At 47.1% G+C, this 22,071-nt stretch overlaps 2 protein-coding genes across 3 annotated transcripts; one reads left to right on the forward strand and one right to left on the reverse strand.

Moving 5' to 3' along the window:
• Positions 1-282: 282 nt before the first annotated feature.
• Positions 283-15,797, forward strand: HDAC1 (histone deacetylase 1). Its single transcript, XM_030964649.1, has 14 exons — positions 283-395; positions 4,441-4,553; positions 4,925-5,042; positions 6,250-6,324; positions 7,337-7,475; positions 8,737-8,878; positions 9,706-9,798; positions 10,365-10,473; positions 11,212-11,352; positions 12,046-12,154; positions 12,242-12,372; positions 13,186-13,332; positions 13,435-13,504; positions 14,236-15,797. The coding sequence occupies exons 1-14, from the start codon at positions 347-349 to the stop codon at positions 14,261-14,263; spliced, it is 1,464 nt and encodes a 487-aa protein (XP_030820509.1). The 5' UTR covers positions 283-346; the 3' UTR covers positions 14,264-15,797.
• Positions 15,798-19,000: 3,203 nt separating this feature from the next.
• Positions 19,001-21,611, reverse strand: MARCKSL1 (MARCKS like 1). 2 transcript variants are annotated; one of them, XM_030964729.1, is made up of 3 exons: positions 21,458-21,611; positions 20,238-20,826; positions 19,001-20,197 (listed from the first exon to the last, which is right to left on the reverse strand). In XM_030964729.1, exons 1-2 carry the CDS (start codon positions 21,518-21,520, stop codon positions 20,266-20,268), a joined length of 624 nt encoding a protein of 207 aa, XP_030820589.1. In that variant the 5' UTR covers positions 21,521-21,611; the 3' UTR covers positions 19,001-20,197; positions 20,238-20,265. The 2 variants fall into 2 exon arrangements, with proteins under 2 accessions (XP_030820589.1, XP_030820588.1); XM_030964728.1 differs by having other exon boundaries at positions 19,001-20,826.
• Between the last annotated feature and the right edge of the window lie 460 nt (positions 21,612-22,071).

The raw sequence follows: 22,071 nt of genomic DNA on the forward strand, positions 1-22,071 counted from the left end.
CCCACCCCCTGCCCTGGGGTCCCCCCTCCCCTGGGATGGTTCAAGCCCCCTCACCCCCCCCCAGGGAATGGTTCCTCCCCGCCCACCCTCTCTTTTGCGCCCCCCAGTGATGGTACATCTTCCCCCCCCGTCCCCCGCCGCAGTGGTACAGCCCAAGCTCCCCCGGCGCTCAGCCTAACTTGCTAGGTGCCGCTGCGGCTTGCGATTGGTCAGCGGGCGGGAGGAGGCGGAACGAAGAGCTGCGACTGGGCGGAACGGCGCGGGAGGCGGGGCCGCGGGCCCGGGGCGGGCAGGGTTGGTTGCGCGGCGCGGCGGCGGGTCGGGCGCTGTGAGGGGAGGCAGGAAAATGGCGCTGACGCAGGGCACGAAGCGCAAAGTCTGCTACTACTACGATGGTGAGGGGCTGCGGGCACCCGCCGGGGCCGCCGGGCCGCGGGGGAGCCGTCCCGGGGCGGGGGGGAGCCGGGGGCTGAGGGGGCGGGGGTGAGGGGAGAATGGGGGGGAGTGAGGGTGAGGGGTCACTGAGGGGGAATGGGGAGGGGGATGAGGGAAATGGGGTCACTGAAGGAGGATGGGGGTGCTGGGGGTGGGATGAGAGGTTGGGAATGGGGGCTCATTGGGGTCATGGAGGTGAGGAGGGGTTTAAAGGTTGTGGGGGTGGATATTGGGGGTGTTGATGGGCAGGGGAGGTCAGGGAATGGGGATCAAGGGTGGTGTGGGGTTTTATGGGGTTGAGGGGCGTAGGAAGCGTGTGGGGGGCATGGCAGGGGTGTGGGGAGCACTGGGGAAGAGAATGGGATGAGGGGGGGAAGATCGAGGGGCTGGGATGGGGAAATGGGGAGATTTAGGGGAAGATCTGGGGGGTGAGGAAATGGGGAATTTGGGGGAAGATCGGGGGGTGAGGAAATGGGGAATTTGGGGGAAGATCAGGGGGGTGACATGAGGAAATGGGAGGATTTGGGAAATTGGGGGAAGATCAGAGGATGGGGAAATGTGAGGATTTGGGAGAAGATCAGGGGGATGAGGAGATGTGGGGATCTGGGAATTTGGGGGAAGATCTGGGGGATGGGATGGGGAAATGTGGGAATTTAGGAGATTGGGGGAAGATCAGGGAGATGGGGAAATTTGGGGATTTGGGAGAAGATCAGGGGGATGAGGAAATTTGGGGATTTGGGAGATGGGAAAGGCAGGGAAGTGTCCAGCTTGGTGAGAGGGGCTTGAAGCCAGGAGAGGCTTTGGGTGCTGAGATGCTGGAGGAGGATTTTGTGGAGCTGCTGGACGGGCTCTGAGGAGGATGAGCCTCTCCTGGGACAGCATTTTGGGGTCAGGAAGGGACAAAAAGGATTTGGGAGCCAGGCTGTGTGTGCAGGGAGCTCCTGGCCAGGAACATCCTTCAGCTCTGGCTCCTTTTGGGGCTGCCTGAGCAGCAGAAAGATCCCAGACCCTTCCCTGGGTGTCCTGTGGGGCTGAGAAATCCCAGTCCTGCCCCTCTCCCTTCCCCTGCTCCTTTTTCACTGGCTCGGTGCTCCCCTTGTGTCAGAGACCTTGTGCAATTCTCTGAAATCAAATAAAAACTTCTTCTTGCTGCTTTTTCACTCTCAAAGGATGTGCCCAGTGCAGGAGCAAATCCTATTCTATTTTTCCCCTCTAAAAATGTGATTTTTTTTCTCCTCTAAAAATGTGATTGTTTCCCTCTAAAAATGTGATTTTTTCTCTCTAAAAATGTGATTTTTTCACTCTAAAAATGTGATTTTTTCACTCTAAAAATGTGATTTTTTTCCCTCTAAAAATGTGATTTTTTCCCCTCTAAAAATGTGATTTTTTTCCCTCTAAAAATGTGATTTTTTCCCCTCTAAAAATGTGATTTTTTCCCCCTCAAATGGGAGGTTTTCAGCCCTGCTGGTTTCTAATTTTTAAAGGCATTTAATTCCATCTGAAATATGAAATAAGCAGTTGTTTTGTTTGAAATGCTGCTGCCCTGCAGGTCTTTGCTGCACAAGAATTTCACAAATTGGGGTTCCTTTTTTAAATTTTTTTTTTAATTTTAGTGCCTTTTAAATTTTTAAGTTTTAGTGCCTTTTTTAAAAATTATTTTTAAATTTTTTTTTTATTTTTCACTGTTCTTTTCTCAGCAGCTTTTGAACATCCACAGCTGAGGGGGTAAAAAAGCTGAGAGGAAAGAAATAATTTGTTCATTTTTTCCATGCTGGGAGGTTGAAACAACCCAACCTGCTGGTGGCAATTCCCTGAATTTTATGGGATGAAGGAATTGGGGTCTGAGGGAAGGTTTGGATGGAATTTCTCCATTCAGAGCTCCCTGTGGAGGGATTTAACCCCAGCAGATCCTGCTAAATTCACTCTCCTTAATCTGCTCTGACGTCCTGGAGCAGCTGAGCTCATCCAGGGATCCACAGGGAACAGGAGCTCAGGCTTGGCCCTTTTAAAAAAAAATGGGGATTTTTTAAAAGCTTCACCGAGTTCTGTGCTTGTATTTTCTCTGCAGAGCCTCAAATATCTCTTGCAAGTTCCCCAAAATCTGGATTTGGAGGTGGTAAAATACATCCCTGAAAGTTGCAGCGTGGATTGGCAAAATTTCAGAAAATGGAATTATTTTCAGTGGGAAAAAAAATGGATTTAATTAAAAAATAAATCTATTTAGTGAAAGAACAGATAGGTCAATTCCAGCAGCAGATTTGCCTGGATGGGGGATTTGCACTTCTGGCATCTCCTGAAAATAGATCCATGTCCAGAGGAGGAAAAGCTGCTTGTGCTGAAGGTGCAGAGTGCTGATGAAATATTAATTCTGCCCTCTGAGTCACTGGCCAGACTGGATTGGAGCTTCCCAAAAGGAGCAGGAACAGCTTGGGCTGGTTCCCCAGGAAAATGAGGCTTGGGAGAGATTCCTGCTCCCTGCAGCCAAATCTGAAATCTGAAAGGGAAATTCCTGTGAATTTCAGGGAAATGAGTGCCCCAGGGAAAGGGGGTGGGGGAAAAACCCCATTTCTCAGTTTGGAGCAGGAAATCCACATGGGGAGGTGACTTTGGTCCCATTCAAGAATTCCTGGAGGGTGGCTGGGAATGCTCTGGGGGATTGGAAGGAATAAAAAGGGGTGAAAAGAAGAGTGGAGCTGTAAAAGCAGAGCTGGGTGGTGTTTGCAGAGTTCAGAGTTCCCTGGATCCCGTTTCCCTTGGGTAAACAGCAGGAAAGTGAGGCTGAGGCTGGGTGTTCCTGGGCTGAGTCACTGTCTGAGCTGGGATTAACTGCAGGGCTCCTGCTGCAGCCCTCCTGGAGCTGGGAAACAGCCCTGGCACTGAGCCCCGAGCTCCTCTGAGCCCAAATCTGGGGGAACAGCCCTGCCACTGAGCCCTGAGCTCCTCTGAGCCCAAATCTGGGGGAACAGCCCTGGCACTGAGCCCTGAGCTCCTCTGAGCCCAAATCTGGGAGATTCCTCCTCTCTACTCCCACAGCCATGGAATGGGTTGGGTTGGGAGATGATCCAGCAGCAAGGATCCAATTCCAGTGACTTTCCAAAGGCAGGGACACCTTGCACTGGTGGCATTCCAAATTCCCTGTCTCAAATTTGAGGGGGAGCCCTGAATCCATGGATTTCCCTGTGCCAGTCTTGGAGATTCTTCCTCTCTACTGCCAGGGAATGGTTTGGGTTGGGAGGTGATCCAGCAGCAATGATCCAATTCCAGCCCCTTTCCAAGGGCTGGTGGCATTCCAAATTCCCTGGCTCAGATTTCTGGGGGTGCCCTGAATCCATGGATATCCCTGTGCCAGTCTTAGAGATTTTTCCTCTGCACAGCCACAGCCGTGCCGTGGTTTGGGTTGGGAGATGATCCAGCAGCAATGATCCAATTCCAGCCCCTTTCCAAGGACTGGTGGCATTCCAAATTCCCTGGCTCAAATTTGAGGATGAACCCTGAATCTCTGGGATATCCCTGTGCCAACCTTGAAAATTCTTCCTCTCTACTGCCACAACCATGGAATGGGTTGGGTTGGGTGATGATCCAGCAGCAATGATCCAGTCCCAGCCCCTTTCCAAGGACTGGTGGCATTGCAAATTCCCTGTCTCAAATTTGAGGGTGGAATTCCATATTCCCTGTCTGAAATTTGAGGATGAGCCCTGAATCCATGGATATCCTTGTGCCAATCTTGGAGATTCCTCCTCTGCACTGCCACAGCCATGGAATGGAATGATTTGGGGTGGGAGATGATCCAGCAGCAATAATCCAATTCCAGTCCCTTTCCAAGACTCCTTCCACTGGTGGAATTCCAAATTCCCTGTCTCAAATTTGAGGATGAACCCTGAATCCATGGATTTCCCTGTGCCAGGGAGGTGGGAAATCCCAGCCACTGCTGGAGGAGAAATAAATCCCAGAGGAGCTGATGATTCCCTCTGCAGGAATTGCTGACAAACTCCTTTCTGCTTCCAGGGGATGTTGGGAATTATTATTATGGCCAAGGACATCCCATGAAACCCCACAGGATCCGCATGACCCACAACCTCCTGCTCAACTATGGGCTCTACAGGAAGATGGAGATCTATGTAAGCTCATTATTGGATGTCATAATTGACGTTTCAGGCTTTATTTCTTCAAGAGGAAAGGAATAAACCCCAATCAGTTGTGTTGGTGTATTTCTGGTTTCTTCTCTGGGGTGAAGTGAGGGGTTCTGTGCTTCAGAGAGGCTTTGCAGACTGCAAATCTGATTTTTATCCTCAAAATTAAATGTATTTCCACGTCTGCCTATGTAACACTCACCAACAGTGCCATTCTTGCCTTTCAAATTCAGATTTTCTTACTTAGCACTGCTGCTTTGATACTTTTCCCAGTTCCTGGGGGTAAATATGGGACTGGAAATGGGGATTGGGAGGGAATAAATCCCAAAGCAACCCTTGCTGTGTTGCTGTCCTTGCAGCGTCCTCACAAGGCCAATGCAGAGGAGATGACCAAGTACCACAGCGATGATTACATCAAATTCCTGAGGTCCATCCGCCCTGACAACATGTCTGAGTACAGCAAGCAGATGCAGAGATGTGAGTGAAAACCTGGAAGTTTGGGATAAACCTCTACCAGCTAGCGTTCTCCTGACTTTGCTTTTTTTTTGGATTTTTCTGGTGAATAAAGAATTTAAAACCAGGTCCCACTCTCAAGCTAAAGGAGCTGAGGGAAATCCTTTGACCTGGTTGTGTTTTGGGTTTGTTTTTTTTTTTAACCCTAAATTTCTTTCCTGACTTGGAGATGACAGAATTGCTCCATTTCTGACCTGTGTGGATTTTGTGTTAGTGCTCATCTTCAACCAGAAGAGTTGGTTTAAAACCAGCAAATTAAAAAGCCCCCAAATCCTCAATTCTACCCCAAATCTGAAGGATTTTCAGGGCAGTGGCAGCATGGAAAGGGGCAGGGTGAGACACTCATCAATACCTGATGATTTTGTAGGTAAATTTCTTGTTCCAACCTCTCCAATCCATGGAAAGTCTCTTTAATGGGACAAAAACCTGGATTTGGTGTCTCAGCCACTCTGAGCTGATGTTTTTATGGCAAAATAAATTTCTGACAACCAGTGGGGAGAGCTCAAGCTTCATCTAAACAACATTTCACTCTTGGAAACCCCCTGAGAGCTGAAGGGGACAGATATTTCTGCACAAGGTTCATGATAAATACACACTGAAAGCCTCCCCCCAGTCCATGATATCCTTTAATCCACCAAATGACATCCAGCAAAATGAATTTTTTACCCAAAGTGACCTGTTTACCCCTGGAGCAGCCACAGCTCATGAACACTCAGCTCTCTCTGGTGCTCAGTGTTTTCTGCACTGTTTTTTTTTTCCTGAAAAAGCCAAATTGTGAAAATGAAACATGCAAAGGGCAGAGCTTTCCTTCAACAAAACCTGCTGGAAAGGGAATGGGCAGTCTCTAATTCCATTTTTACATGCCAGATTTGGGCAGAGTAAATCAAAGAGACTGAAGTTTAATTTCTTGTAATGAGTGGCTATTTTTAATAGTGGAATTAATTACAGCAAAAATTTCTTGAGGCTAAAACTCCAGTTGTGCTGAGAACCCAAAGCTGTGTGATTTGAGATCAAAGGAGTGTGCAAAGTGTCAGCCACGCATTTCCATTGCATCATTTGATCTCAGCATTTTGTTTAACACTTCTGGCCACTTTACAAATCCAAATGTTGGTGTAAAATTCCGATTTTATTTCTGCTTTTATTTGAATGATTCTTTTCCATTCTCTTCCAGTTAATGTAGGGGAGGACTGCCCTGTGTTTGATGGGCTCTTTGAGTTCTGTCAGCTCTCTGCTGGAGGCTCTGTTGGTAAGATCACAAATCCTGTGTGTTTTTTATTGTGTTTTATATTCTCTCTCTGTGAACCTATTGCTGATTTAATAATGAAATCCAGATTTCTCCAAGCTTTGCCTGTTGAATCCTTTTCCATTTGTTAATCACTAATTTGGGTTACCTCACTGAAGGCTCTGTAACAACACCAGTGAGTTAAAACAACAACAAAAAAAAGAGTTAAAAAAACCACAACAGCACAGTTGAACAACAAAAAAAAAATGAACCTGAGCTTTACATTCAAATAAAAGTTGTAAAAGTCTCACTCTGAGCAGGCACAACCTGAAAAGGAAAGACCAAGCTGGCTTAGATGCTGTTTTTAAAAAAAAAACCCACCAACTCTGGATATGAGGCAAAGCAGAAACTGAAAGGTTTGAGAGCTGGAACATTGAAATGGTTTTTGATTTTCTCACAACTCACAGCAGAGCTGTTTGTGTGCACAGCCTGAGAGCTTTGTGGCTGCTGCTGCCACAGTGACACCTCCAGCTTGAATTTCCTGTGCCAGCAGCACCCCAGCGCTGACTGCAGCAGCTTCTGAAGCAGCTCTGTGCTCTCTCTGCTCCCAGGGCTGCAGAATTCCACAGAATTTCTGATTTATTGGGATCCTGGCAGGTTCCAGAACGTGCAGAAAGTTGGTGGAAGGGGCTTGGGGAGGAGAACTTCTGGATGCATTTTCACTCAATGATCTGAACATAGCTCAGCTCAAACCTTGCTCTGCTCTGAGAAACCCAGATTGTCTCAGTGTGACCCCAGGCTGGGTCTTTTGATTCAAACTATTCGGCTCTGAGGCAGATTAGCTGGGGTGTGGGGTTTTCCTGCTCTGGGGAAAAAGTGGGAAAGGATGAGAAATATTTCCCATTTTCCCTTGATTTGTGGGGACACCCTGGAGCAGGAGCCCCCAAAAACCCCGGGGAGGAGCTGGAGCTTCCCCTTAGGCTCTGTTTGAGGTTTTCCCCTCCTGCTTTAACCTGTGTGGGATTTTCTCCCCCAGCCAGTGCTGTGAAGCTGAACAAGCAGCAGACAGACATTGCAGTGAACTGGGCTGGAGGTCTCCACCACGCCAAGAAATCAGAAGCTTCTGGGTTCTGCTACGTCAACGACATCGTGCTGGCCATCCTGGAGCTCCTCAAGTACGGGCAGCACCTCTGCCTCCTCTTCCTCACTGCTTCTCCTCAGCATTTTTAATTTATTCTGGGTTTTTTTCTGGTTTTTTTGGGCTCTGATCCCCTCTCTCTTAAAGGGATTTTGGAGAAAAAAACCCAAAATTTTTGGGAATATAATATATAATATATAATATATAATATATAATATATAATATATAATGTATAATGTATAATGTATAATGTATAATATAATATATGATAGATGATATATGATAAATAATATATAATATAATATAATATAATATAATATAATATAATATAATATAATATAATATAATATAATATAATATAATATAATATAATATAATATAATATAATATAATATAATATAATATAATATAATATAATATAATATAATATAATATATGCAATGACATGATATAATACTATATATAATAATATATAATATATAATATGACATAATGTGATATAATGTAATATATTATAATTTAATAAATATATATACTATAACATAATATACTATAATATTACATAGCATAATATGTAGAAGAATAGATAATAATATATATAATATAAAAGTATATATTATAGCTATTATATTATAATATAATAATTTATATTATAAAATATAGTATATAATTATAATAATTATAATATATTATTATGTAATATAATTACCTACTTTATTAGAAATAATTATGATATTTCTACTATTGCTATAAATATACTCTTTATAATGTTATGATAAATATTATATAATTTTTATTCTGTTTATTATAAATTATTTAAATTCTAAATTTGGGACTATAAAACAGTCCCAGATCCTCTGGGATTTATTTCTCCTCCAGCAGTGACTGGGCTCTCCCACCTTCCTGGCACAGGGAAATCCATGGATTCAGGGCTCCCCTGAAATAAGAGAGGGAATTTGGAATGCCACCAGCGCAGGGCCCAGAGGATTTTTGCAGCTTTTTGGATGTCACATTTTTTTGCTGCTGTTCTCTGTCCCACCCATGGCTGTGTGACAGCCTCTGGCTCCAGGCAAACCTCGCTGTGGGAGGCTTGGGCAGAAAAATGTGCATAAAAATGTGCATAAAAATGTGCATTAAAATGGCTTTTATTGGCTGAATCTGAAACAAACTCAGCAGCAAAAGTCACTTTATTTCCTGTGCCTTCCCTGCAGCTCCTTCCCCTGTAGATGCTGGCCTGAATTCCCTACTCTGGAGTCACTTTTTCCTCGGAATAAATGCAAAATTCTGATTTTTTCCAGGTACCACCAGCGAGTGCTGTACATCGACATCGACATCCACCATGGGGATGGGGTGGAGGAGGCTTTTTACACCACAGACAGGGTCATGACCGTGTCCTTCCACAAATATGGAGAATATTTCCCAGGAACTGGGGACCTGAGGGTGAGAGCCACCAAATTCCCAGGAAATTTGGGGTTTTTTCCCAGTTTTTTGGGGGTTTTTTTTCCAGTTTTTCCACCCTGTCCCTGCGTGACACCCATTTTCTCGGGGCAGAGGAGTGGGTGATCATTTATTAAAGCCAGATCTTTACTCTCAGTCTCTCTGGTGAGGTTGTGCTCACAAAAATGACTCCAAATGTGACATTTTGGTCACTTTGCAGCCCCAGCTTGGTGACACCAACTCTAGGTGAAGGTTTCTGAGGGAGTGGATTTTTATTGGCACTTCCTGCAGTGACTCAGAGTGTCACCTGTGACTTGTGGCTTTACCAGAACTTCTGTTCTCAGGGGTGAAAGGTTCTTCACTTATTTTTAAGGGATTTTTACAAGAATTGTGATTTTTTTGATCTAAATCCTCTCATCTCTCACACAGGATTGGTATTTTTTCAGCCCTACCAAGAGCTTGGTGCTGCACCATAAATGAAGAAATTCTTTTTAATAAACCACTTGGCTGTGAACCAAGTGATAAAATGTTAAAAGATATATGATAAAAATGTTCAAATACATAATATTTTAGTGCAGAATATTTTATTTTTATCGGGAAGTAGAATTCAGTGACTGAATAAATTCAGTGACTGAATAAATTTAGTGACTGAATAAATTCAGTGACTGCTCTGCCCAGCCCAGCCCACTGCTGTGCATGTCGGTAATAAATCATTAATATTTAACAATATGACTTACTCTGGATTAGGCTGGGTTCCAAGCTTCCTTTCCCAGTTTGGGGCAGGATTTGGGGGTTTTTGGTGAGCTCTGTTCTGCTCTCCCACTCCACAGGATATCGGGGCAGGCAAAGGGAAATACTACGCTGTCAATTACCCTCTGCGGGACGGCATCGACGACGAGTCCTACGAAGCCATTTTCAAGCCTGTGAGTGAAACCTCCTCTGCTCAGGGATCCTCTGTGGTCCCACTTTTTCCTTTGGGCCATTCTTTGGGGGATTTTATTGAGTTTTTGGGGGATTTTTTTTTTTTCTGGGACAAGACTCACCAAGGGCTCTGTTCTCACTGAACAATCGGGGTCTGTGTGGGAGCTCGTGGGTGTGAGAGCCCCAGTGTTGGGTGGGGATGGAATTGTGCTGGGGATGGAATTGTGCTGGGGATGGAATTGTACTGGAGGTGGAATTGTGTTGGGAATTGTGCTGGGGATGGAATTGCGCTGGGAATGGAATTGTGCTGGGAAAAGCCCAGAGCTGAGCAGGGTCCTTCATGAGGAGGATGTAGGGTTTCAATCCAAGGATTGAGCCCCCTTGGTTTGTGGGGACATCCAGAGTCAAACCCTCGGGCTGGAGCTTTGTGGATCCCCCAAAATCCTCAGGGAGGGGTTGGAGCTTCACCTCAGGCTCTGTTCCAGCTGTGGCAGCACCAGGGGTGGCCTGACATGCCTGGCTGTCACTGTGCTGTGGGCAGGGGGGTGACAGAGCTTTTGTTTTTCAGGTGATCTCCAAGGTGATGGAGACGTTCCAGCCCAGCGCTGTTGTCCTGCAGTGTGGCTCTGATTCCCTGTCTGGGGACAGGCTGGGCTGCTTCAACCTCACCATCAAAGGTAGGAGCTGAACTGCTGCTCAGCAGGAATTCCATGGAAAAACTGGCATGTTGGGAAGGATGCAAGTTTGACAAGGAAGCCTCACAGGATACGTGTGCTTAGCAGAAAGATTTTTAAATGTAGAGTCTGATGAAGGAATAGAGATGGAAGCAAGTTTTGATATTGAAGAAAAGAATTGCTGGATAACCAAGGAGGCAAAGGGGGTGTTAGTTAGGAGGGGTTTTTATTGATAAACCCACCCCAAACAAGAAGATGTTTTTACCAAGCAGAGAGCACAGGCAAACAAGCCTGCCAATGCTGCAAGTAGAAAAAAGGTCTCAGAATTTTCCACTGCAAGAAAACTGAACAAAAACTTCCAGCTTAAACTGTAATGTCCTAACTTTTAGTGATTGGAGAACAGTAACATGAGTGTGGTAATTACAGTAGTTATGATAGGCTGTAGATAATTCAGGTATAGATTGGTTCTGCTGTATGAAGATGCTCAGCAAAGTATAGAATGCATTGTAACCAAAAGAAAAGTACATAATGCATTGTAACCTGAACCAAAGGGTCTCCAGGCTGCCTGCAGCTGGAGCTGACAGCTGTGGGCACAGCTCTGTCACCCACCACTCTGGACTGCTGTGACACCTTGGATACAATAAACTGCATTTTGGAGAGCAGCCTGCAGTCCCACATCTCTCCTTTAGGCTCTTGCACTGGCATTTATACCACGAGTGACCTTTTTTATTTGCACTGCAGGCCATGCCAAGTGTGTGGAGTTTGTGAAGAGCTTTAACCTGCCCATGCTGATGCTGGGAGGAGGGGGGTACACGATCCGGAACGTGGCTCGCTGCTGGACCTACGAGACTGCTGTGGCTCTGGACACTGAGATCCCCAATGGTAACCCCCCCCTGGAGCCCTGGGGCAGGGCTGGGCTCACTGATACCCCCCTGTGTCAGTTTGGAAAAGCCAGGAGACTGCTAAGGAAGGCAGGAGCCTCCCCTGAAATGGAGAATGTAAACCCTCCCCACCCCTCCGAATTGCTATAAATTTGAAATTAAGGGGCTCTCAGGCAAAAAATATGGGAGCAGGAAATTACAGTTCTTTAATAGGGAAGAAAATGAAAGGATAAAATAAACAATGCAGTGAACTAAACCAACACTGCCAGAGTCAGAACCCAAGCTGACACCCTGTGGGTCAGGGTGCTGGCAGCAGTCCCATTGGAATTGTGGCTCAGCCCTCCTGCAGTGCCAGGGGTGGTTCTGCTGGAGCAGGGATCCTGGAGAAAGGTGCAGTCTCTGCCTCTGGAGATCCAGGGGAAGAGGCTGCTGCTGTTCCTCTGGGGAATCCACTGGAGAAAAGCTGTGCTGGTGTTCCAGAATCTCCAGATTATATCTGGGTAGGAATGTATGAGGCCTCTCAGCTTCTCATGAGCAAAAGATTCTAGCAAAAGGATTTTCCATAAAATGTGTCTGTGACACTCAGGACCATGCTGCTGCTGGGCTTCTGTTACCTCTGCATGATTCCTTTTGGATTCCTGAGTGCCTCATCCTGCTGATAATCTGGTGTTAATTACCATTAATTTCCCCCCAGAACTTCCATACAACGACTACTTTGAGTACTTTGGGCCGGACTTCAAGCTCCACATCAGCCCCTCCAACATGACCAACCAGAACACCAACGAATACCTGGAGAAAATCAAGTGAGCACTGGGGGAATGACCCTTCCATGGGGGCTGGTGGCCTTGGTGGCCCCTGGTGACAAAGTGTCCTTCCCTGGCTGGCTCTAGGCAGCGGCTCTTTGAGAACCTGAGGATGCTCCCTCACGCTCCTGGGGTCCAGATGCAGCCAATTCCTGAGGATGCTGTCCAGGAGGACAGTGGGGATGAGGAGGAGGATGATCCTGAAAAACGCATTTCCAGTAGGTGCTGGGGATGGAATTGTGCAGGGAATTGTGCTGGGGATGGAATTGTGCAGGGAATTGTGCTGGAGATTGAATTGTGCTGGGAATTGTGCTGGGAATGGAATTGTGGTGGGAATGGAATTGTGGTGGGAATGGAATTGTGCTGGGAATTGTGCTGGGGATGGAATTGTGCTGGGAAAAGCCCAGAGCTGAGCAGGATCCATGAGCTCTGCATGAGGAGGATTTAGGGTTTCAATCCAAGGATTGAGCCCCCTTGGTTTGTGGGGACATCCAGAGTCAAACCCTCAGGCTGGAGCTTTGTGGATCCCCCAAAATCCCCAGGGAGGGGTTGGAGCTTCACCTCAGGCTCTGTCCCAGCATTTTCACTCCTGTTTCACCCTCTCTGATGTGAATCCCTTCCCACCTCCCTGCTGGATTTTTTTTTTGTAGGACAGAGCACTGCAGGATCTCTCCTGCCAGGTCATTTCCATAGTGGGAAAAACTTTGATTTTCAAGGGAGAATTCCAGCAGTTGCTGAGGGCTGGGACAGGATCCTTGGCAGAATCCTGGGTGGGAAAAATGGAGTTTTATGTCCAGCTTGGGGTCTGGCAGACAGATTTGGCAGTGGGAAGCTGGTTCTAAACCTGCTGTCAGGTCTGGACATCCCACTGATTTTGGAGCAGGTGGGAAGGGATGAGCTCAAAGATTCATCAGGCACCACAAAAAGTGCTTTTATCATGGCCTAACCCTGATTTCTGTGAGCTCCACTCAGAGGATTAATGCTGGGAACCTCCTGAGGTTGAAAATGTGCTCTGTGCTCTCCCCTTCCAGTCCGAAATTCCAACAAGAGAATCTCCTGTGACGAGGAATTCTCTGACTCCGAGGACGAGGGCGAGGGAGGGCGCAAGAACGTGGCCAACTTCAAGAAAGCCAAACGTGTGAAGGCAGAGGAGGAGAAGGAGGAAGAGGAGAAGAAAGGTGAGCAGCAGAGCTGGCACCTCCTGCCTGGAATTTTTCCTCACGCGCTGCTCTGTGTCTTTAATTAAATTTTAATTTTTTCTTTTTTTTTTTTTTCTCCAGATGAGAAAGAAGAGGAAAAAGCAAAAGAGGAAAAAGCAGCAGCAGCAACAGCAGCAGCAGAACCCAAAGGGTGAGCCTGGCTCTGCCCATGCCCAGGGGGTTTGGGGACATTGAGGGGCTGATGTGACAATTTGGGTGACACTTGGAGTGAATTTGTCACCAATTCCTCATTAGGAGTTTGCAGGCTGAAAAATCAAAATACTGCCCTTCTTCTTTAATATATTAAATTATATTTAATATAGTAAAAAATATATTTTCTAAAAAAATAGTATTTTAATATATTAAATATAATTAATAATACATTTAAATTATAAATTATTAATAGTTAATAAAATTATTTTAATTAATAAATAATTAAAAGAAATAAATAAATAGTATAGAATAAATGAATAAATAATAATAATAATTAAATAATTGAATAATTAAATAATTACTAAACCGAAGAAATTAAATAGTAAAATAATTAAATGAATAAAGAAAATTAATAATGATTAAATTAATAACAATTGAATAACAATATATTTAAATTATTATTAAATATATTGAAATAATAAATAAATAATGAAATAATTGAAATAATAAATACATTATGAAATAAATATGAAATAATAAATTAAATTTTAGCTAAAAATGAACCAAATAAGCAACACTTTTAAGCCTTGTTATTGCATCCAAACCCAAGTTAAATTAAATTTTAGCTGAAAAATGAACCAAATAAGGAACACTTCTAAGCTTTGTTGTTACATCCAAACCCAAATTATTGATTTATGCCAAACCCTTCTCGTTTTTTTGCTTCCCCAGGGTGAAGGAAGAGACAAAATCCACCTGAGTGGCTGCAGCGGCCTGGCTCTTGTAGGTTTAGCTCCTGGGTTGCCTCCTCCCCACAGGATTTCTATTTTATATATGTTTTCTGTATATATTTCTATATAATTGTATAAATGACTGGAGAACTGTAACTTATTCCTTGCTGGCCTCCCCTGGGAGCAGGCAGGGGAGGATTCTGAGCAGCCCAGCTTTGGTGACCAGGGAGTTTCACCCTTTGCCTTCCACTTCCCTCCTTGGTGTGGCTCTAAAAACACAAAAATCACTTCCTCCCCTTTCCCTTTCTCTGAAATAACCTTGGAAAAGAATAATTTAAGTAAGAAGTAGTGTCTGCATTTCAGGAAAGATGGCCATCAATTCTTGGTTTTCCTCGATTTTTTTTTTTTTGGGGTTTTTTTTTGGTGTTTTTAATGGGAGAATTCCCAAATGAAGCCTGGGAGAGACTTTTGTGGTTTCCAGTTGGATTCCACCACGACAAAAAAAAACCAAAATCCTGCCAGCTGGTGCCACTTCTCAGGGTCAGAATTGTGCAGTTCTTGAACAGAGTTGGCTCCTCCCTGCAGCAAACTTGGGGAAAGAGATGAAGCAGCTGAAAAGAAACCTGAAAAATCCCTTTTTCTTTTTTTTTTTTTTGTTGTTGTATTTTTGGTTTAGTTTTTTTAAAGCCAATCAGCCCCAGATCTGGAAAATACAAAATGATAAAATGAAAATCACCCTCAGGGGGTGGTTGAGTTTGCCAAGATGTGGATCCAGGGAGTTTGGCAGCATTTGCTGCACCTCCAAGGAAGGGATGGGATTTTTTACCTGGTTTTTTATTCCCCTCTCTGGGTGGGGAGAAAAATGAAGCCAAAACAGGAGGAATTTTCTCCTGAAACCCCAAAAATCCCCTCAAAGCCAGCCCAGAGCCCAGCTGACATCTTTTCTTCCCTAAAAAAACCCCAATTTTTTCCTGATTTTTAAGCCAACTTTTCCAACTGAATTTCCCTCCCAAGGCCAAGAAATCCCAAATTTTTAATCCTGCTGGAACAGCAGATGGGGCTCTGAGCATTTTCCCAGCTCCTCTCCTTCCTCCCACACATCCTCACCCTCCAATCTCCTTTATGACCTTTTACCTCTCCTTTTTTACAGCGTGGAGTGAAAAAAAAACCCCAAATTTTACAGGGGAAAAATTCAGATTTTTGAAAATTTCTTTTTTCAGGCCGTTCCCACTCGCTGCTCTCCTTTCTCAGGGGGGGGAATCCCTTTGGAATTCTGGAATTTTGGAATTCCAGAGGTTTTGCACCCTCCCACGGGAGCACTGCTGAGGTTTCAACTCCAATAATGCTGCTAAAACTTCACGCAGCTTCTTTTGCAAAGGGTTTATTTTTTTAACTCCTCCTTTTTTTCTTCCCCTTTTTTTTTTTTCCCCCCTTCCTCCTCCTCCTCACCGTGGAGTTTTTTAGTCTCTTTGGAGGTTTTCACTCTGATTTTCAGTGTTTTTATGTGAAACAAGAGAGAGATCAGTGTCACTTTGTGTCTGGGGGGCGGGAGGGGAGGGGAAAAAATCTATTGTGGTTTTTTAAAGAAGCGTTTATTTTGAATTTTCAGAACCTTTGTAATAAAACTGCTCCATTTCTATGCTTGGTCTGCTTTTTTATTTTTTTGCCTAATGAATTCATTCATTTTCAGAGTTTTTTTTTTTTGATTTGATGGAAGATCCCAACAAAAAAGTTAAGAGGTGGAATTAAGATTTTGGGAAGAAAAATAAGGCATTAATAATTAATTAAGATAAGAAAAATAAGGCATTAATAATTAATTAAGATAAGAAAAACAAGGCATTAATTCCCTCCTCCTTTGAAGAACGTTGATTTAATTCCATCCACCAAAACATTTCATTTATTTATTTATCCTCCACTTGAAAAACTGCTTGAATCTCTTTTGTAAATTGATATTTCCTTTGTAAATTATTTGGGGTTTTATTTTTTAAAAAAAAAGCAGCCTTGAGATTCTCCCTCTGTCTGGAAAAATGAACTCAAAACCTGATGGATTTTGGGTGATTTTATTCCCAAATTCCTCACCCCTGACCCTGGTTGGATTTGTGGTTGGAGTGGAGCAATTTGGGAATAATAAACTGATGGGAGAGGATGGATTTAATTCATCTTCGAGCTGAATTTAAATGGTTTTATCCAGAATCCAAAGGGATAAAAATTCCTTTATTTAATTGGGAGCAGCTCCGTTGTGGAGCTCAGTGCTGATCGCACCTGAAACGGCCACAAAACCCCAAATCTGCTCTTTTTGGAGCCAGAAAAAAGCGCAGATTTTTGTGTGTGCCCAGCTCGCTTTGGGTGCTGGAGCAGCCCCATCCTCCCTCCCACCATTTGGGGTTTTTTTGGAACAAAACCTCTGGAATTCCAATGGGATCTCCCCAAATTCCCCTTTTCCAGTGTCCCTAGCCAGGCTGCAGCTCTGCCAGCTGCTCCCAAATCCTTCAAAATTGGGTAAAAATCCATTTATTTCACCACTCTGCTCAAATAAACGAATCAATTTGGAGAGCAGATCCCTGATTTTGGTTTCCCTGCATCAAATATGGAATTTTTTGGGTATTTCCACCTACCTTGAGCCTGGATGCTCCCAAATCCTTCAAAATTGGGTAAAAAAACCCCATTTATTGCACCCTTCAGCTCAAAGAATTGAATCCCTTTGGGAAGCAGATCCCTGATTTTGGTTTTCTTGCACAAAACATGGAATTTTTGAATATTCCCACCTACCTTGAGGCTTGGGAAAAGCCTGGATGTTCCCAAATCCCCTTCAAAATTGGGTAAAAAAATCAATTTATTTCACCCCTCTGCTCAAATAAATTAATCCCTTTGAGGAGCAGATTCCTTATTTTTGTTTCCTTTAATAAAACGTGGAATTTTTGGATATTCCCACCTACCTTGAGCCTGGATGCTCCCAAATCCCCTTCAAAAGTGGGTAAAAATCCATTTATTTCACCCTTCTACTCAAAGAAATGAATCCATTTGGGAAGCAAATCCCTGATTTTGGTTTCCTTGCACAAAACGTGGAATTTTTGGATATTCCCACCTACCTTGAGCCTGGATGCTTTGAAATCCCAATTTCCTCTCAAAATTGGGTTTAAAAACCCATTTATTTCATAATTTTGCTCAAATAAATGAATCTATTCGGGAATCAGATCCCTGATTTTGGCTCCTTTGCACAAAACATGGAATTTTTGAATATTCCCACCTACCTTGAGGCTTGGGAAAAGCCTGGATGTTCCCAATTTCCCTTCAAAATTGGGTAAAAAACCCATTTATTTCACACTTCTGCTCAAATAAATGAATCCCATTGGGAAGCAAATCCCTAATTTTGGTTTCCTTGCACAAAACGTGGAATTTTTGGATATTCCCACCTACCTTGAGCCTGGATGCTTTGAAATCCCAATTTCCTCTCAAAATTGGGTTTAAAAACCCATTTATTTCATAATTCTGCTCAAATAAATGAATCAATTCGGGAAGCAGATCCTTGATTTTGGTTTTCTTGCACAAAACATGGAATTTTTATGGATATTCCCACCTACCTCGAGGCTCAGGAAGTCCCTCCCACTTTCCCTTCAAAATTTGGTTTAAAACCCCATTTATTTCATAATTCTGCTCAAAGAAATTAATCCCATTGGGAAGCAGATCCCTGATTTTGGTTCCTTTGCACAAAACACGGAATTTTTGAATATTCCCACCTACCTTGAGGCTTGGGAAGAGCCTGGATGCTCCCAAATCCCCTTCAAAATTGGGTAAAAAAATCAATTTATTTCACCCCTCTGCTCAAAGAAATGAATCCTTTTGAGGAGCAGATCCTTGATTTTGGCTCCTTTGCACAAAACATGGAATTTTTGAATATTCCCACCTCCCTGAAGCCCGGCTGCTCCTTGCCTTTGCCAGGGTGCCAACAATGCTTTGGGATTTATTTTAATTTTTTTTTTTTGGTTTTTGCTCTTCTCCAGCCAAAACATCAGGAGCGGCAGCTGGGCTGGCAAAATTGGGAGCAAAAGCACAAAATGGAGGAGCTGCCATGGAAAACCATGGACAGGAGCAGCTTCCAGGGGAAAATCCAGCCCGGTGCAGGTGACAGGAGCAGGGGACAGAGGCTCCATTGTCGCCTCCTTGTCCCTTTGTTCAGGAAATCTTTGCTCGCAGCCCTCGCCTTTTGTGCTCCTTTCAACCCAGCTAATCCCACTCTAAACAAAAAAAAAAAAAAAAATTAAATTAAATTAAATTAAACCAAGTTTCAAATCGGGAATTTCGCCTCATCTTGTGTAAAACCCCCCATAATAATAATAATAATAATAAATTATTAATAATTTAAATTTTTAATTGAAAGAATTGATTTTTTTTTTTTTAATTTTTATGGGGAAATAAATAAAAAAAAGGAGAAGGATTGGGAGGAGAAGAGGTGCGGAGCAGGCAGCTGAGCAGCGATGGGGATGGGGAAGCCCTTTGTGGCCGGGGCTGCATCTGCCGCCAGTCAATTAACGGTGAGCGCTGATTAAAGGCAGCAGCTGCCGGCCTCAATCAGCAACTGCCGCCGGCTCTCGGGACAAGAAGGACTCGAGCTCTCCCGAAAAGGGGTCACCATTTATTCTTTTCAAATGTTACAGCTTTTGTTTGGTGGTTTGGTTTGGTTTTTTTTTTTTTTTTCCTTTTTTTTGTTTTTTTTTTTTTTTACAAGTTAGAAAATTGCAAATCAAGCGGGGTTTTTTTTTTTTTGGCCATTAAAAAAATTATTTACAGAGAAAAACAAAACAAAAAAAAAAAACAACGTTGGTTTCACATTTTACAGCTGGCAGGGCCCCCCTCTGACCACCCCACACCCTAAAAGTTCTCCCTTAAAGCAGAATTAAACACAGCGGACTTACAAGCTTTATGGTTTTAAGCCAATAGAAGACATTATTAAAAAAAAAAGAACCAGATTAGCTTTTTAAACCATCGATTTCTATAGAAAAAAAAAAAAAAAAGCACGAAATACTCGAAATGAAAAGTCAGAACCAGGAATGTAAACTGAGAAATAAAGAGGAAAAAAAAAATTAAAAAAAAAAATCAAAAATTCCATGGAACAGTCAGTGGGAGCGGGAGGAGAGGGGACAGTCTGGAGGCTGCAGAGATCCAGAGCAGGATTTGGGATCCGGGTTCTTACAAACTGTAAACTCCAGTGGCGTCCGGGACAAACCTTCCTCCCCAGTTGGTTGAATTTTTTTTGTTGTTGTTATTGTTGTTGGTTTTTTTTTTTCCATTTTCCCAAAGAATTCAGCTCAAACTACTCCAAGTGGCGGCGGTGGTGGGGAATCCAAACCAGCTTTTTCTACCGGGAACGGGGGAGAGAGAGAGAGAGAGAGAGAAAGAGAAAACCCTGCGCGGGTGGGGAGGGTGTGCGGGGCGTGCGGTCAGTCCGGGGCTGCGGGACACACCGGGGCGGTCCCGGAGAGCCCGGGGGCGGTGAGAGAGACCCCGGTGAGGATGCTCAACGATCCGGGCTGCTCAGGGACGGTCCTGGGCGGTGTGAGAGCGCTCCGGGGATCCGGGTTGGTGCGAGAGTCCCCGGCGGTGACGCTCCGGGCTGCTCGGGGAGGGACGGAGGGCGGCGTGAGAGTCCCCGGGCTGCTCGGGGGGGATCCAGGGTGGTGTGAGAGTCCCCGGGGAGGACGATCCGGGCTGCTCGGGGAGGTTCAGGGTCTGTTTAAGAGCCCTCGGTGAGGACGGAGGATCGGGGGCGGTGTGAGACCCCCGGGCTGCTCGGAGAGGGTCGATGTGAGAGCCCCCGGGCTGTTCAGGGAGGGTCGAGGACGATCCGGGCTGCTCGGGAAGGGTTGAGGACGGTGAGAGTCCCCGGTGAGGGCGATCCGGGGATCCGGGCTGCTCGGGGAGGGTCGGGGTCAGTGTGAGAGCCCCCGGGCTGCTCGGGGAGGGTCGGGGTCAGTGTGAGAGCCCCCGGGCTGCTCGGGGAGGGTCCCCGCTGAGGACGATGCCCGAGCGGTCTCTACTCTTCCTTCTGCTCCGCCGGGCTCGCTGCGGGCTCCGGCCCCGCGCCTTTCGAGGGCTCCTCGGCTTTGGCGGTGTCTCCGTGGCTCTCCCCTCCCTGCTGCTGCTGTTTCTCCTCCTCCTCCTCCTCCCGGCTGCCCGCGGCTTCTCCTCCCTGCTCGGGCTCGCCGCCCTCCTGCCCCTCCTCGGGGGGCGCCGAGGGCTGCAGCCCCCCCGGCGGGGTCTCCTCGCTGCTGCCCTGCTCCTCGGTGGGCGAGGAGCCCGAGGAGTCCCCGCCTTCCTTCTTGTTCTTGCGGAAGGAGATCCCGCTCAGCTTGAAGGGTTTCTTGAAGGAGAATTTCTTCTTCTTTTTAGGGCCGTCCTTGGGGGTCGCGGCCCCTTCGCCTTTGGGCTCGGCGGGCTCGGCGGCGGCCGGGGCGGGCTCGATGCTGTCCGCGCCTCCCGCTTCGCCCTCGCTCTCCTCTTTGGGGGGTTCCGCCGAGCCGTTCCCGTTCTGGGGCGCCGCCTCGACCCCCGCCTTGGGCGTCATGTCCCCGTTGGAGATCACATGGCCGTTCTCCTGCGGGGGGAGCGCGTCAGGAACCGCCGGGACCCCGAGACCCCTCCCCAAAACCGCCGCACCCCACAAAGGGAGCCCGGTCCGGAAAACGGGGGGCACCGAGCACGGGGGGGGATCCACCGGGGAAAACGGGGGGCACCGAGCACGGGGGGATCCACCGGGGAAAACGGGGGGCACCGAGCGCGGAGGGACCTACCGGGGGTAGGAGGAACCGAGCACGGGGACAAGGGGCGCTTTGGAGCCGGTGGAAACGGGGAGCACCGGGCATAGAGCGGGGCTCCCCTGAGGGAAAGGAGCCACAACAAGGGGGTGCAAAGAGCCTGGCTCGGGGTCTCACGGGGGGATCCGCTCGGTGTGGGGGGGCCCAGCGCGCCACCACCGGGCGGCGCCCGCGTTCCATTGCCGGTACCGGGGCGCGGCGGCGGCGGACGGGACCCGCCCGGTGCCGAGGGGAGCCCGGGGCGCGGCGCGGGCGGTGCCGCATCCCCCGGTAGCCGCCGGGCTGGAGCGTCCCCCCAGGGGCTGGAAGGTTCCCCGCGGCTCCATCGCGGCTCCATCACCGCGCCCTCCCCGCCGCTCCTTTGTCCGTCCCGCGGCGCGCTCGGAGCCCCCCGGTGCCCGCGGTACCCACCTGCCCGTTGGCTTTGGCGGTGTCGGGGTCGCCGCCCGCCGCCTTGGAGCCCTGGCTGCCCATGGTGCGGCACTCGGGGAGGTGCCGGCCCCGCCGCGGCGGCTGCGCTGGGCGGGAGTGGGGCGAGCCCCCCGCCGGCCGCTGATAAGGCGAGGGGCGGGGGCGGGACGGTGCCGAGCCCGCCCCGGGGGCGGGGGGAGCGCGGTGGAGCCGCCGCCCCGCCCGCACCGGGGGGTTCTGGTGGCCGCCGAGCCCCCTCCCCGCCCGCGCGGCCCCGGAGGTCGGGCCAGGCGGGGTGGGGTGGGGTGGGGGTACCCCCGTTCCTGGGTGGGGTCTCACGGCAGCTCCGTCACCCCCGCGGTGCTGCTCGGCCATCCCTGACAGCTTTGGGGTGCTCTCACCCCATCCCTGTCACCCCTGGGAGGGTCCCACGGCGCCACTTGGCCCCTTCCTGTCCCCTCCCCAGGACTGTCCTGGTGCAGGTGGCCTTGGTGCTGTCACCCATGGGTGTCTCATCCCAGGGTTTTGCTCATTCCAGGGTCCTGCTCATCCCAGTCCCATCATCTCCAGGGTGTCCTGCTGTGGGGACAGGCCCTGCTGTGGGGACAGGCTGT

Source organism: Camarhynchus parvulus, chromosome 23, assembly GCF_901933205.1.
Source record: "Camarhynchus parvulus chromosome 23, STF_HiC, whole genome shotgun sequence".
Lineage (NCBI taxonomy): Eukaryota > Metazoa > Chordata > Aves > Passeriformes > Thraupidae > Camarhynchus > Camarhynchus parvulus.

Excerpts from the sequence above, each read along its gene's own strand:
- HDAC1 (XM_030964649.1), top strand. The coding sequence starts at position 347 with ATGGCGCTGACGCAGGGCACGAAGCGCAAAGTCTGCTACTACTACGAT. Across the intron at positions 10,474-11,211 it reads CTTCAACCTCACCATCAAAG|GCCATGCCAAGTGTGTGGAG; the intron begins GTAGGAGCTGAA and ends TTTGCACTGCAG. Across the intron at positions 12,155-12,241 it reads GAATACCTGGAGAAAATCAA|GCAGCGGCTCTTTGAGAACC; the intron begins GTGAGCACTGGG and ends GGCTGGCTCTAG.
- MARCKSL1 (XM_030964729.1), bottom strand. The coding sequence starts at position 21,520 with ATGGGCAGCCAGGGCTCCAAGGCGGCGGGCGGCGACCCCGACACCGCC. Across the intron at positions 20,827-21,457 it reads CCGCCAAAGCCAACGGGCAG|GAGAACGGCCATGTGATCTC; the intron begins GTGGGTACCGCG and ends CTCCCCCCGCAG.